We start from the raw sequence: 14,007 nt of genomic DNA on the forward strand, positions 1-14,007 counted from the left end.
TTCCACATTGATGCTTTTGTTGTCATTTTTAATGAGAAATTAGTATTGTAGTAATTAAATTATCACATTATTATTAGTGGAATGCAAAAAAAAAAAAAAAGGTCTAGAGATGCATTTTTTGTTTTTGTTTTTTGTTTTTTAAGTTGAACTTATTTTAACTTGAGTTAAACTTTTATTTTAACTTTAAAAGCAAAAACTAAAAGACATAAACAAAAAAAATTACTGAAACCTTTAACAAAAAATTACAATGAAAACAGAAAAACTAAAAATCAAATCTAATAAAAATTTGAAACGAAAACTATAATAGTGCCTCAATGTTAAGTGTGTCAATCCCTGAAAAGTACTGAATTTTGCTCTTTCGTGTCTTTTTACACTTGAACGGTCAAAAACCGTCCGCTTTGGCGAGCAAAGAACAGTTGGGTGAACATAAACAGTTTGGGGAGGTGAACATAAACAGTTTGGGGAATATGTAGGCCTACATATATCAGTGCATAGGATCTGTGTATTGTTAGAGAAATGCTTAATGCATTACAATTTAACTAAATGAAATTTTAGTCGACTAAAATCTTATGATATTTAGTCGACTAAAACTAAAACAATTTCCAATGACTAAAATATGACTAAAACTAAATGGCATTTTAGTCATAAGACTATGACTAAAACTAAATCAAAATTTGCTGTCAAAATGAAGACTGGTTTAGAGCATGTTACGTTGTGAGAGGCGAATCACGACTACTTCAGAGTGTAAAAGGTCTAACCCAGCACAAAAAGAACTACCAGTGATGCAAGTGAACGAGCAAACGCGAAAGCCTGCCATTTTTAAAAAGCCGTGCACACAGCCTTATATGTTTACTCCACGAACTAACACTACAAACAGGAAAACAGTGATGGATGGACCTCTATTATTACATGCATATGTTTATTTATTTATTTTTTAATTTAAAGGAGAAACCAAATCAATGTATAGTTGACATTTGAGGTTTAATGCTATAGAAAAGCAATAAGAATAATAAATTTAAAAAAAAAGTTTTCAGCTCGTTTATTATGTTTACATAAAAATATGACATGCAGTTGCTTCAAACAATTGTATAAAGCTATTCAAAACATCAATTCAATGTAATTGTGATAAGTCCAACACAGGATTCTGAAAAAGACGCGAGTGCAGCTGTTAAAGACATCTGTCTAGTGCTTTTGCATTGAAAAACAATGGAAGTGGCGCACCAAGTCTGTCCGAAATCATTTTTGTGAGGTACCTTCTTATGCAAACTCTGGCCTGCAAAGTCGGTTTCATTTTTCCAAACATTTGTGTTTTCCTTTATTTTTCTGGATTCTGTTTTAATGGTTATTTTTATAATCAAAAAGTATGTCAACACAATTGAATTAATACAAACCTGATTCCAAAAAAGTTGGCACACTGTACAAATTGTGAATAAAAAAGGAATGCAATAATTTACAAATCTCATAAACTTATATTTTATTCACAATAGAATCTAGATAACATATCAAATGTTGAAAGTGAGACATTTTGAAATATTAACTCATTTTGGATTTCATGAGAGCTACACACTCCAAAAAAGTTGGGACAGGTAGCAATAAGAGGCCGGAAAAGTTAAATGTACATATAAGGAACAGCTGGAGGACCAATTTGCAACTTATTGGGTCAGTTGACAACATGATTGGGTATAAAAAGAGCCTCTCAGAGTGGCAGTGCCTCTCAGAAGTCAAGATGGGCAGAGGATCACCAATTCCCCCAATGCTGCGGCGAAAAATAGTGGAGCAATATCAGAAAGGAGTTTCTCAGAGAAAGATTGCAAAGAGTTTGAAGTTATCATCATCTACAGTGCATAATATCATCCAAAGATTCAGAGAATCTGGAACAATCTCTGTGCGTAAGGGTCAAGGCCGGAAAACCATACTGGATGCCCGTGATCTTCGGGCCCTTAGACGGCACTGCATCACATACAGGAATGCTACTGTAATGGAAATCACAACATGGGCTCAGGAATACTTCCAGAAAACACTTGTCGGTGAACACAATCCACCGTGCCATTCGCCGTTGCCGGCTAAAACTCTATAGGTCAAAAAAGAAGCCATATCTAAACATGATCCAGAAGCGCAGGCGTTTTCTCTGGGCCAAGGCTCATTTAAAATGGACTGTGGCAAAGTGGAAAACTGTTCTGTGGTCAGACGAATCAAAATTTGAAGTTCTTTTTGGAAAACTGGGACGCCATGTCGTCCGGACTAAAGAGGACAAGGACAACCCAAGTTGTTATCAGCGCTCAGTTCAGAAGCCTGCATCTCTGATGGTATGGGGTTGCATGAGTGCGTGTGGCATGGGCAGCTTACACATCTGGAAAGGCACCATCAATGCTGAAAGGTATATCCAAGTTCTAGAACAACATATGCTCCCATCCAGACGTCGTCTCTTTCAGGGAAGACCTTGCATTTTCCAACATGACAATGCCAGACCACATACTGCATCAATTACAACATCATGGCTCCGTAGAAGAAGGATCCGGGTACTGAAATGGCCAGCCTGCAGTCCAGATCTTTCACCCATAGAAAACATTTGGCACATCATAAAGAGGAAGATGCGACAAAGACAGTTGAGCAACTAGAAGCCTGTATTAGACAAGAATGGGACAACATTCCTATTCCTAAACTTGAGCAACTTGTCTCCTCAGTCTCCCAGACGTTTGCAGACTGTTATAAAAAGAAGAGGGGATGCCACACAGTGGTAAACATGGCCTTGTCCCAACTTTTTTGAGATGTGTTGATGCCATGAAATTTAAAATCAACCTATTTTTCCCTTAAAATGATACATTTTCTCAGTTTAAACATTTGATATGTCATCTATGTTGTATTCTGAATAAAATATTGAAATATGAAACTTTCACATCATTGCATTCTGTTTTTATTCACAATATGTACAGTGTCCCAACTTTTTTGGAATCGGGTTTGTACAACTGACAATTTAATAGTTTAAGAATGAAATGTTTTATGTCTTAATTTGGTTACCACTGTTTTTGAAAAATTTATATGGATAAAAAAAAAAAAAAAAAGATTTCCGCAACTAATTCCGTCCCCATTGTCTGCATTGCAGAAATCCTAGAGATGTGCAAATGTGCAGTGTTATGGGTTCCCTAAAACAGGATTGAAAACAGTCATAAGTGGCCAAGCAACTCAACCTAAATGATTTTTATAGAGTTTGACATTAGCATAAGAGTAATAACACTCCTCTCTTCAACAAGCCACACAACTTGAGGCATCGTTCATATCTGTACCACACACGCTGCAGGTGGGGTTGCATGCTGAAGTACTTGGGATTTGAAGTTAGTTTGAATCGCAAACCCAAGACATGAGCAATAGAAAGTGATGGTTGACTTAAGCAACTCTGATCGTCGTGTCACAGTGCGTTGCTTGTTTGTAGCGTTGACAGGGTTTGATGATTTGGAACCCGTGAAGTTCCATAATGGTGCGTGTGGTTGAAGAGCAGGAAAACAAAAGGGTGGTTATGTTGAAATAGTGCTGAAATGAGAAATGTGTGGGTTGAGAGCAGCGTATCATTTGCAGGCCTGCTGCTCTCGCTCTAACTTCGGAGCGTGAATGGTTTAGATTCCGCACATATTTGGTCACTCTGCCATTTTGAAACAGAGCAGTCAGCTACATCGCTGAGTACCCCACACATGATGCGCTAAAATCCATTTAAGATGCACAGAGGACAGACTCCATCTCCTTAGGTCTTCATGAATAGGGTCTATTGTCCCAGCGCAATGCATCCCCCATGCAAACTCAAAGCCCTTGTGCAGCTTGACTATGTCTAGGATCTGTTCTCCACTTGTTTCTTCATTACTACCATGTAACCTCACGACGACCCTCATTAAATTAGTGTAGGAGTCCCGATGTTTAGGGGCTATAAAGACTCTGGGTTTTATTGCACAAAGGCTCTTTTAGGAAGGAGAAAATGGAACGGGAGCTGCCATGAGCCATTCTGGCCCATAGCAGGAAATGAGCCGAAGACCCGCCGCTTGATTCCCTCTCAGAGTTGCCGTGATAAGAATTGCTTTGATAACGGCATGAGCAGGACACGAGCTCCACCCACTAGTATTTTTGGTCCCTTTCCCTTCCTCTACGGATCTTCAGCCGACACAATCTGCTCTGGAAGTAGAGGTCTTCGTTTGTGTTCTGTGTCTGAACTTTCTCCAGTGCTACTGTTGGTCACTTTTACACAATAGGGTAAAAATCGGTGTCCCATATACCAGTGAGTTTAGAATAATATTAAGCATCAAATCATCATATTAGAATGATTTCTGAAGGATCGTATGATGCTGAAAATTCAGCTTTGATCAGTTTTGAACAGTTATTTTAAATTGTAATAATATTTTCACATTTGATCAAATAAATGCAGCCTTGGTGAGCATCTTTCTTTCCTTTTTGAGATTTTAGTTCTTTTCTTTTTGAAACTGTTGTTACGTCTGATGTCTTGTCTCATTTTGCATGTTAACACTTTCCTTTCCTCCAAGCTGTTAATCTCTTTAATATATCCTTTCATTCCTCCTCTTTCTCTCTTTGTTTTTTCTTTTCTACATTTCCTCCCATTCCTCAAGCCTCTGAGATACTATACATTGGACCGGTGAAAGGTAAGGTTCACTGTTTTTCTGACTTCCTGCATTGCTTCCTTCACCTCCTCTCACCACAGCTGGAGCAGTCACATGACCACTGCAGAAATCCCTGGCTCTGGTCACCTGACTCTCTGCTTCAGTGACATCTCAGCTGATGAGGGTCATGAGATGAGCTTTGCCCAAACAGGTACATTCCCTTACATTCGCTTATCGGTCCACAGTTTGGCTTGTTTAAATGGTCTCACTTTGTCCTAAAATCTATATGAAATTAGAGATAAAAGAATGAAAGGTCAGGGCAAGGAGCTACACTAAACAGTAGGGATGCCCAGGTCAGGATTTTTCAGCAAATGTCGATTAATCAGCCAATACTGATATTGATTATTCAAGCATTTATCAGGAGCTCGTCATAATTGGTATTAAAAACAAACAGGCTTACACAATAGTTATTGCATTGGAACATGGCTGTTCCCTGTGGAGCCTTACTGAGGAAAACACCCTCATGTGAGAGGAGAGTGGAGGGAGAGCATGTGTTTGAACTCAACATGTTTGATCAGGAGCATTCCTACTACACGCTGCAAGGACTTTGTTTCATTGGAGCATTTGGAGGGAGATACCAGTGCTTGCAAGGCAGCAAAAAATAGTAAAGTCAAATGATAGAAAAGCTGTAAAGCCAAATACACTGGGAGATTGATAGTAAAATAAAGGACCAGTCACAAGTTCAGAATGCAGGTAAATGCAAGAAAGAACAATCAGTATGCAAATCAGATTGGACACCTAAAGCCGCCGCCACATTAGACTTTGCATGTGAAATGCATACGGTCATGATATGATGTCACACCCTGTGACGTCTTTTTAAAAAACATATGAAGAGCTCTTTACCAAAACACCATTTTAATAGTTTTCATGAAAATTACATTTTTTTTTTTTACCTAGACCTATACATTTTGTTAATATTCAATTTATCCTGTTAAAATGGTCTATTGGCTCAGTCTGAACATGTTAAACAATGATTGTTAAATGAAACAGCAATTTTATTGATTATAAATTCAATTTTTTTTTTTGTTTGTTTGTTTCAAAACGCTACAAATCCATCCTTTTTTAGCCTTTTTATATAAAAACATCTAGAATCTCCGTATTGATTGGGTGATTATATGTTTTAAACAGTTTACTGAACAGGTTGATCGCCTGATACGATGTCACACACTTGCACACACACATACGAAGGCGAGCCGAGACACCCTTATATTCAAGCGACCCTATCTCGAGCCGCACCAAGTTGGCGCTCCGGACTCCAGCCCCCAGGTGTAGGTCTCACTGGCTCATCCAGGCCATCAAAAGTGTTAATAGAGTTTAAAGCCTCATTTTGAAGACTGAGCACAAACAAACTCCCTCGCTTCAAAGAACCGCCATGTTAGATTGCATCAAACGCTCGCCGAATTCTAATTGGGCGAGAGGACATATCGCATTTAGGCTAAAAACAGGTTCGGCGCTTATAGCGGTTTGGAAAGAAACTGCAGCTTGCAGTACATTTTAAACAAGGAAATATAGCGATTTGGTGGAGCATTGATGGAGCAGAGAATAGGTTCAGTACACAGCAAAATGGCATGACGAACTCATTTTTTTAAATTTGGCGTTTATCGCGTTTTGGAAAAGAGCTCTTCATATATAATTAATACAAAATGTATCTAATTTCCAGCAATTCTGCAAATCTTTAAAGTTTGCATTTTTTAAATTCTGCCAAGAGGTCACGGCGATCTTGCGAAGATGCCCAAATTTGAACTTTGGAATGCAATGAAATTTGCATGAGCTTGCACATTGGCATGCGTATTCAATTCAATTCAATTCAATTCAATTCAATTCAATTCGCATTTATTTGTATAGCGCTTTTCACAATACATATCATTTCAAAGCAGCTTTACAGAGAATGTCAACATTACAATTTAGAGAATGCATTTAGCTAATAATGTAATAATTTAGGCAATTAATTCACAATCATTGTTAGCAATTTAATTGTAGGTAGAAGCAATGAGCTCCTGGAAACAATGAATTACACATTAACAATATGAATGGAAGCCAGTGTGACTGACCCTTAAACCCGGGACACACTAAGCCGCTGATTGGCCGCTGATTATTTTGGATGTAGTATTTCAGTTTCAGCACATGGCAAATTTTCTAGAGAAAAGAAATCTCTCAACTAATACTGTACATAATCATATTTCTACTCCAATTCGTTTTTTTTAAATATAAATTTAATTTAAAATATAATTTTTAAATCGCGGCTGTCATAACTGATTTATTCAAACATGCATTAAATATTGAAGAACATTAAAAAAATAATAATGAATATGTAACGGTGCATAGCTATATTTATCAGAATGTTGCTTTCTAGAGCACTTTTCTAGCTGACTAATGAGTTTATGGTCACTGAATATGTTTTTCTGAGGTAAATGTGACGTCACGTGACATTGAAGCTGTTTTATTGACGTCTTTCCGAGGTTGAAACACTGATTGAGCGATTACACGAGACATGATACGGATTTCAGTAAGTTGTACTGTATATTTTAACATACCTTCAGATGTTCATGCATGTTTATTTCGCTGTAACTGGTATTAAAGCGGAGGAGAGGATGATCACATGCTTCTCTTTAACTGAGGCGCTAAAGCGATCTGTCACGCCACATTAAACAGCGCCAAAACGGTATTTATTTTTTGAATCTCATAAATAAGATGGACGTCATTTGAAATCGGAGACTTTGCTTCATATCAAAAGTAATAAAGCACAAAGAATTATTGTGATTTATTGGATGGGAGGCGCTACATATTCTGCTCATTCATCAACTGAAAACAGACTAGACTAATCGATTCTTGGGATTTAAGAATCAATATCGGTTCATAAAAATGAGAATTGATTAAAATCAAGAAATCAATGTTTTTTTACCCAGCCCTAATAACGTGAGCCGAGTGGAATGTAGATGTATCAAAATGCTGCTTTGTTTCCGGTTTGTGTATCTGCAGCCTTTCTGAATTCAGAAAATTATGAAGAACTAAAAAAAAAAAAAAAACTGCATAAGACACTGCTGCCTTGCAAACACTGTAACTATGTAATTGATTAGCAAAACAGTTTGACATTTGGTATATGAACGAGTGAACACTTCACACTCAATTGTTTTATACGTGCCTACAGACATGATTGTGAGCTGAAGCTTCAGTGTGATGTTTGTTTGTGGATTGGGAGTTATTTGAGCATTCCTAAACAGAGGCGAGTAAACATCCTAACGCTGCTGATGGTCAGGCTTCCTCAGTCCCCTGATGGGAGTGGAAACCCCTCCAGTGACCTTCCTCCCAGTTTCTGAGAAAGGCTGTGAGCCCTCCCTCCAGCCCTGTCTCTTTTCTCATGACCTCTGCCACCCCACAAGCACTTCCTGTCCCTCTACATGACTGTGGCCCCCCACTGCCACATAAGTGGTTTTGCTTGAACGCTTCAGTCTCACTCACTCTGTGATCCGTCACTTGAGCAGTTAGAGAAGAATGTGTTGTGTAACTGTGATTTGTCTGATTTATGAGAGTAAACAAGTTTAAAAAGTTGAGGAATGACGGTGTCTTCCCATAAAATTGCATCTTTGCACAGCTAGTTTATTTTTGCATTGCATTATTGCTTACACAACCTGATTTTAGAGATAATGTCTAAGGACAGGTGTTCTGTGTGGGCTGCCAGTTTAAAATTATTCATATATGTTTTTAAAATCTTAAATTTTGAATTTGCTGAATTCACATTTCATTTTCACATTTCTCTTTTTAAAATGTAATGCATTCATTTTCTCTTTTAAAGGCTTAGATGATAGTTCTGCTTCACAAAAAGTCCTATCTAGAAATAAATTAGCAGTCTATGAAGCATATCAATTGATTGTTATTTTAAGTTATTAAATGTGTTAATTGATTACTACAGTAAAAGGCTTTCTGATATGCTCATGCTTTTAACTTCCTAGTATTTTGTAGTGTTTACAAACCTTTTCTTGCCTATTTTTAATGCTCAGGAACTTTGATTATACATAAACTGACAAATCTCACAGATAAACAATAAGCTACACAGTGCAACTCCTTCAGCTGTGATTATATTCACAATATACCACGGCCTATTCCTTGTGCTATTATATAAGGTTGCTGCACACACTCAAAAAAAATGATTCGTTGGATTTTCTTATTTTATGTCAACAGGTTCCACATAACTTGGTTATGTTGCATTTAATTAACATTATTTATTTCAGTTAACTTAAATTTATTACATAAGGTTAACTCAATGCCATTTAGTTGAATCAGGTTAACATTCTTAATTTTGTCCAAAACCATTAAGTTTAATTATCCTAAAATTAATATCAAACAGAAATTAAAACAAGTAATCCAGTTTAATTGATTCGTTTATTTAGTGAAAGTGTTCAAGAACAATTTTCACAACTTTTACAAAATCTTTACAAATGTTTAAATACCAACATTATAGAACATTAAACATTAAAAAGTCTCTCCATTTTCTCATCTTGCAAAAAACTGCTTAAAATAACACTTTATTTCAACATTTACTCTCCCAGATTTGCCTAATTGCAAAGCATGATGGGAAGTGAAAATCCTGTTTGATTGAGTCCTGGTTGAGTTTACTTGATTGAAACATGTTATTTTAATATAAAAACATTAAGTCAAAAAATAATTGTTTCAAGTCAATTTAACATGAAGCAATTAAATTTAAACCAGAAACCTAATACAATGGTGTTGAATCAAAATAAGTTGTTTAAATAAAGTGAACAGCATCAAAAAAAAAAAAAAAAAACATTTTTGAGTGTAGTAAGCATATACACTCTTTAAAGACACTTACACTCTTTAAAGCTTTGTTTTATTAATCTTATTGATTAAGTGTCCATCTTTCCAGCTCTATCCATATAAATTAAGGTTATAGTTGGTCTCTATGGGTGCTTATACACAGTATCACAGAAGTCTCCATTTAATAACCAACTGGACCTGTGCAATTTGAGGTCTTTATGCGGATGGGGGGATACTGTAGGCATTGACTGGAGGCCAGAACTGTGTTTAAAGAATGATGCTGCACTAATGTCCTGAATGCGAATGATGATAATAACAGCTGTAATGGTGCACTGAGACCCAGCTGAATGATTCACTGGGTTCATGGAGATGTCAGTCATGCTGCTGGTTGTGCTGGCTGCCGTTTGTGCACTCGCAAAGCTGAATTCTGTGTTTTAGTGTGTTCTGCATGCTGCCTTGATCAGAAATGTGCAGTCATGTGAATGATTGTGTGAAGAACAGTTTCATGTGTTGAGTTGATTTTCAGTCATTGGATTTGGTTACATGTATCTGGCTAGGAGTGGGCGGTATGACAAAATCTTAGTCTTAATTATTGTGGTAACAATAGTTGTTTTTGCAAAAAAACTAAACAAAACAAACAAACAAAAAAACAATTCAAATGTTTTGTTTTATAATGACCATTATTAAATGACCATTTAATCTAATTTAATATTATAATATGCCATTCTTTATCTCCTTATTTAGAAAATAATGATAAATAAGAAACAAGAAGTTAGGCAAGCCAAAAATAATAATATTTATAACAAATGACATCAGTGTAGAAATAGTATTATAGTATTAATAGTATTATATAACACTTAATTTTAACATTTGTTCTGTCTTTTGAGTGCCATGGGTAAAGCTTGCTGGGGAATAGAAATCCCAGCCCAGCTTCAGTTAAACTTAAGTTTGTCTAAAATAAAAGAAATGAGTTCATACAACTCAAAACAATAAAACAGTTTATTTTACTTAAAACATATCAGTTCTGTGAACTTGAAAGAAAAAGAAAGTGCTAAATACTCATAACAGTTAAAGGTGCCCTAGAATCGAAAATTGAATTTATCCTCGGCATAGTTGAATAACAAGAGTTCAGTACATGGAAATGACATACAGTGAGTCTCAAACTCCATTGTTTCCTCCTTCTTATATAAATCTCATTTGTGTTAAAAGACCTCCGGAAAACAGGCGAATCTCAACATAACACAGACTGTTACGTAACAGTCGGGATCATTAATATGTACGCCCCCAATATTTGCATATGCCAGCCCATGTTCAAGGCATTAGACAAGAGCAGGCCAGTATTAACGTCTGGATCTGTGCACAGCCGAATCATCAGACTAGGTAAGCAAGCAAGAACAATAGTGAAAAATGGCAGATGGAGCAATAATAACTGACATGATCCATGATATCATGATATTTTTAGTGATATTTGTAAATTGTCTTTCTAAATGTTTCGTTAGCATGTTGCTAATGTACTGTTAAATGTGGTTAAATTTACCATCGTCATTACTGTATTCACGGAGACAAGAGCCGTCGCTATTTTCATTTTTAAACACTTGCAGTCTGTATAATTCATAAACACAACTTCATTCTTTATAAATCTCTCCATCAGTGTGTAATGTTAGCTTTAGCCCGTTAGCCATGGAGCATAGCCGCAAACTCATTCAGAATCAAATGTAAACATCCAAATAAATACCTTACTTACATAATCCGATGCATGCAGTATGCATGACGAACATCTTGTAAAGATCCATTTTGAGGGTTATATTAGCTGTGTGAACTTTGTTTATGCACTGTATTATAGTTGAGAGCTCGGGGGGCGGGGAGCGCGCGATTTAAAGGGGACGCAGCCTGAATCGGTGCATAGTTAATGATGCCCCAAAATAGGCAGTTAAACAAATGAATAAAAAAAAAAATCTATGGGGTATTTTGAGCTGAAACTTCACAGACACAATTCAGGGGACACCTTAGACTTATATTACATCTTGTGAAAACTGATTCTAGGGCACCTTTAATTTAACTGAACTAATTTAATTTAAGTTTGTCCTACTCAAACCAGTTAATTATTTTGAGCGTTAGGGTTTACAGTGTAGCTTTTTTCTTTTTTTTCTTTTTTTTTTTTTTTCAATAAAGTACATTTGTAACAAGGAATTTTGTGTTATATTACTTTGACATTAAATTACAGAAAACGACTTAACGCTGTGAGAGTGTTTCTAATACAATGTCTGAGGGAGTGACGACTAAATTTATATCTTTCTCTCTTCTGACCAAAGTCATCAATCTCTCAATAAGTCATAAAAAACTATTGTGGATTTTTTGTTTGCTATTGAAGTTAATGCGAAGCTGTTCGTAGTTTCCATTCATTACTAAAGTTTACACACAACTATGATGACTTCCTCTGTCACCCTGGAAATTTCCCCGGTCAAGTTGCAACTTTGCTTGAAGAGCACAAACTACCTGCATTTGCACCATGTTTACAAAACTAAATCGCTCTCTACTGGTTGACACACATTCATTTGTTGTGTAATATATATATGTCATTCCGCCCAGCCCTCCATCTGGCTTTTCATGAGAATGGGGTGCCGCCCGTTTTAGGCGTTTACTGATGGTCGTGTTTAATTTCAGGGAGCATCTATTCTAGTCCTGGACTTTACAGCAAGACCATGACGCCTACCTATGACTCTCGGGACGGCAGCCCTCTGTCCCCCACCTCAGCATGGTTTGGAGACAGTCCGCTGTCCGAAGGCAATCCCGGCATCCTCGCCGTCAGCCAGCCCATCACCTCACCAGACATTGTGGTCAAGATGTACAAACCACAGTCCCTCCTGGACAAGGCCAAGATCAACCAGGGGTAAGTTGGGACAGGTCATATCTGTGAAGACTCTGTGATGGAGGAAGGGTTTCATGTGTGTTCCTCTGAATGTCTTTGTGAAGGTGGCTGGACTCCTCCAGATCACTGATGGAGCAGGATGTGAAGGAGAACGAGGTTCTTCTGCTCCGGTTCAAGTATCACAGCTTCTTTGACCTCAACCCAAAGGTCAGTGTGTTCTGCGCTTTAGCACACACACAGTGCATGTTTGAAAACTCAACATTGTTATCGTGCTCATTGCAGTGTAATGCCAGTAACATGACACTGACTGTCTAATCGCCTATTATAGAACCACTATAAAGATGTTTGTGGGAAGCCTTTAAAGTAAAAGCTTTTCATTAGTCATGTTTATTCATGCATCATTATTACTATAAACCTCTAACACTATGCATTAAACTTTGGCTTGTGCTCCACATCTGTGCTCCAGACATGAATGATTCATCAAATCAGAGGTGTGCTGTTACTTGGGTTGGGTATCGTTCGGGATACCAGTGCCAAATCTAAAATTTTAAAATGTTAAAATGCCTAAACGATACTTTAAAAAAAAAAAAAAGAGTCAACAAAATAACAGTGGGTGACATTAAAGAACAAGCTTTTTTATTGAAAAAAATATTTAAATTGAACAATATATTAAAAGTTTAAAGTAGGCTATACATAAATATAGAAATAAAAGTAAAAACAAAACAAGTTTGCATTACAAATTTACAATAAAACCTAAGACACCTAACCCAACTACAATCATTTAACACCAAATAACAGTTACAGTAGTCTGTATTCTTGGTATGCTACAAACCAGCTTCAAATTTTAGCAATTCTTTTGCAGAAATATGACCATATTTTCCTTCTCTGGCAAAATGCGACACCTCTTCTGACTTATTGCATGTCCTACACAAGGTGACCATTAATTTTATAAAGCATCACCCTATTATTTCCATGGTGACACGTCCATGCTTGTCACGTGACACTTGGTAGTATTTAAAAAAAAAAAAAAAAAAAAAAAACTAATAAAATGACAAAAGCACATAATAAAGTGACTAAAAATTAAAAAATGAACATGAAAACTAAAAAAAAAAAAAAAAAAAAAATATATATATATATATATATATATATATATATATATAAAGGCTAATCAAAATATTAATAAAACTAAAATAAAGCATCACCCTATTATTTCCATGGTGACACGTCATGCTTGTCACGTGACACTTGGTAGTATTTAAAAAAAAAAAAAAAAAAAACTAATAAAATGACAAAGCACATAATAAAATGACTAAAAATTAAAAAATGAACATGTAAACTCTATATATATCTATATATATATATATATATATATAAAGGCTAATTCAAAATATTAATAAAACTAAAATAAAGCATAAACCTTATTATTTCCATGGTGACACGTCATGCTTGTCACGTGATACAAACCGCAGCCGCAATAACGCTGTATGACAGATGCATCGCTTTTCAGTTTTTCCTTTTTTATTCAAAATATTCACAAAATTGTTAACTGTCATCAACCTCCTGATATTCTAATTCTCAAATACATGTAATGTGAATGTGTTTTGTCATTTAAAAATCTTTATAATGATCATGTTAGCTGATCTATGTTAGTTTGCACTGCAATTCAGAGAATTGCATCTGTCGGATTTACATCACATGAATTCCTCC

The 14,007-nt window shown here is 36.1% G+C and overlaps 1 protein-coding gene across 4 annotated transcripts in view; it reads left to right on the forward strand.

The window, feature by feature from the left end:
* fermt2 (FERM domain containing kindlin 2) overlaps positions 1–14,007 on the forward strand; it is a 70,217-nt gene that overhangs the window by 36,012 nt on the left and 20,198 nt on the right. For 2 of the 4 annotated variants that reach the window (XM_048190360.1, XM_048190361.1), the window contains exons 5-7: positions 4,608–4,640; positions 12,096–12,321; positions 12,405–12,507. In XM_048190360.1, coding sequence (XP_048046317.1) covers positions 4,608–4,640; positions 12,096–12,321; positions 12,405–12,507 — 362 coding nt within the window. The remainder of the gene's footprint in view (positions 1–4,607; positions 4,641–12,095; positions 12,322–12,404; positions 12,508–14,007) is intronic. The other 2 variants (XM_048190362.1, XM_048190363.1) reach the window with 1 other exon arrangement.

This window comes from Megalobrama amblycephala, linkage group LG5 (genome assembly GCF_018812025.1).
Source record: "Megalobrama amblycephala isolate DHTTF-2021 linkage group LG5, ASM1881202v1, whole genome shotgun sequence".
Lineage (NCBI taxonomy): Eukaryota > Metazoa > Chordata > Actinopteri > Cypriniformes > Xenocyprididae > Megalobrama > Megalobrama amblycephala.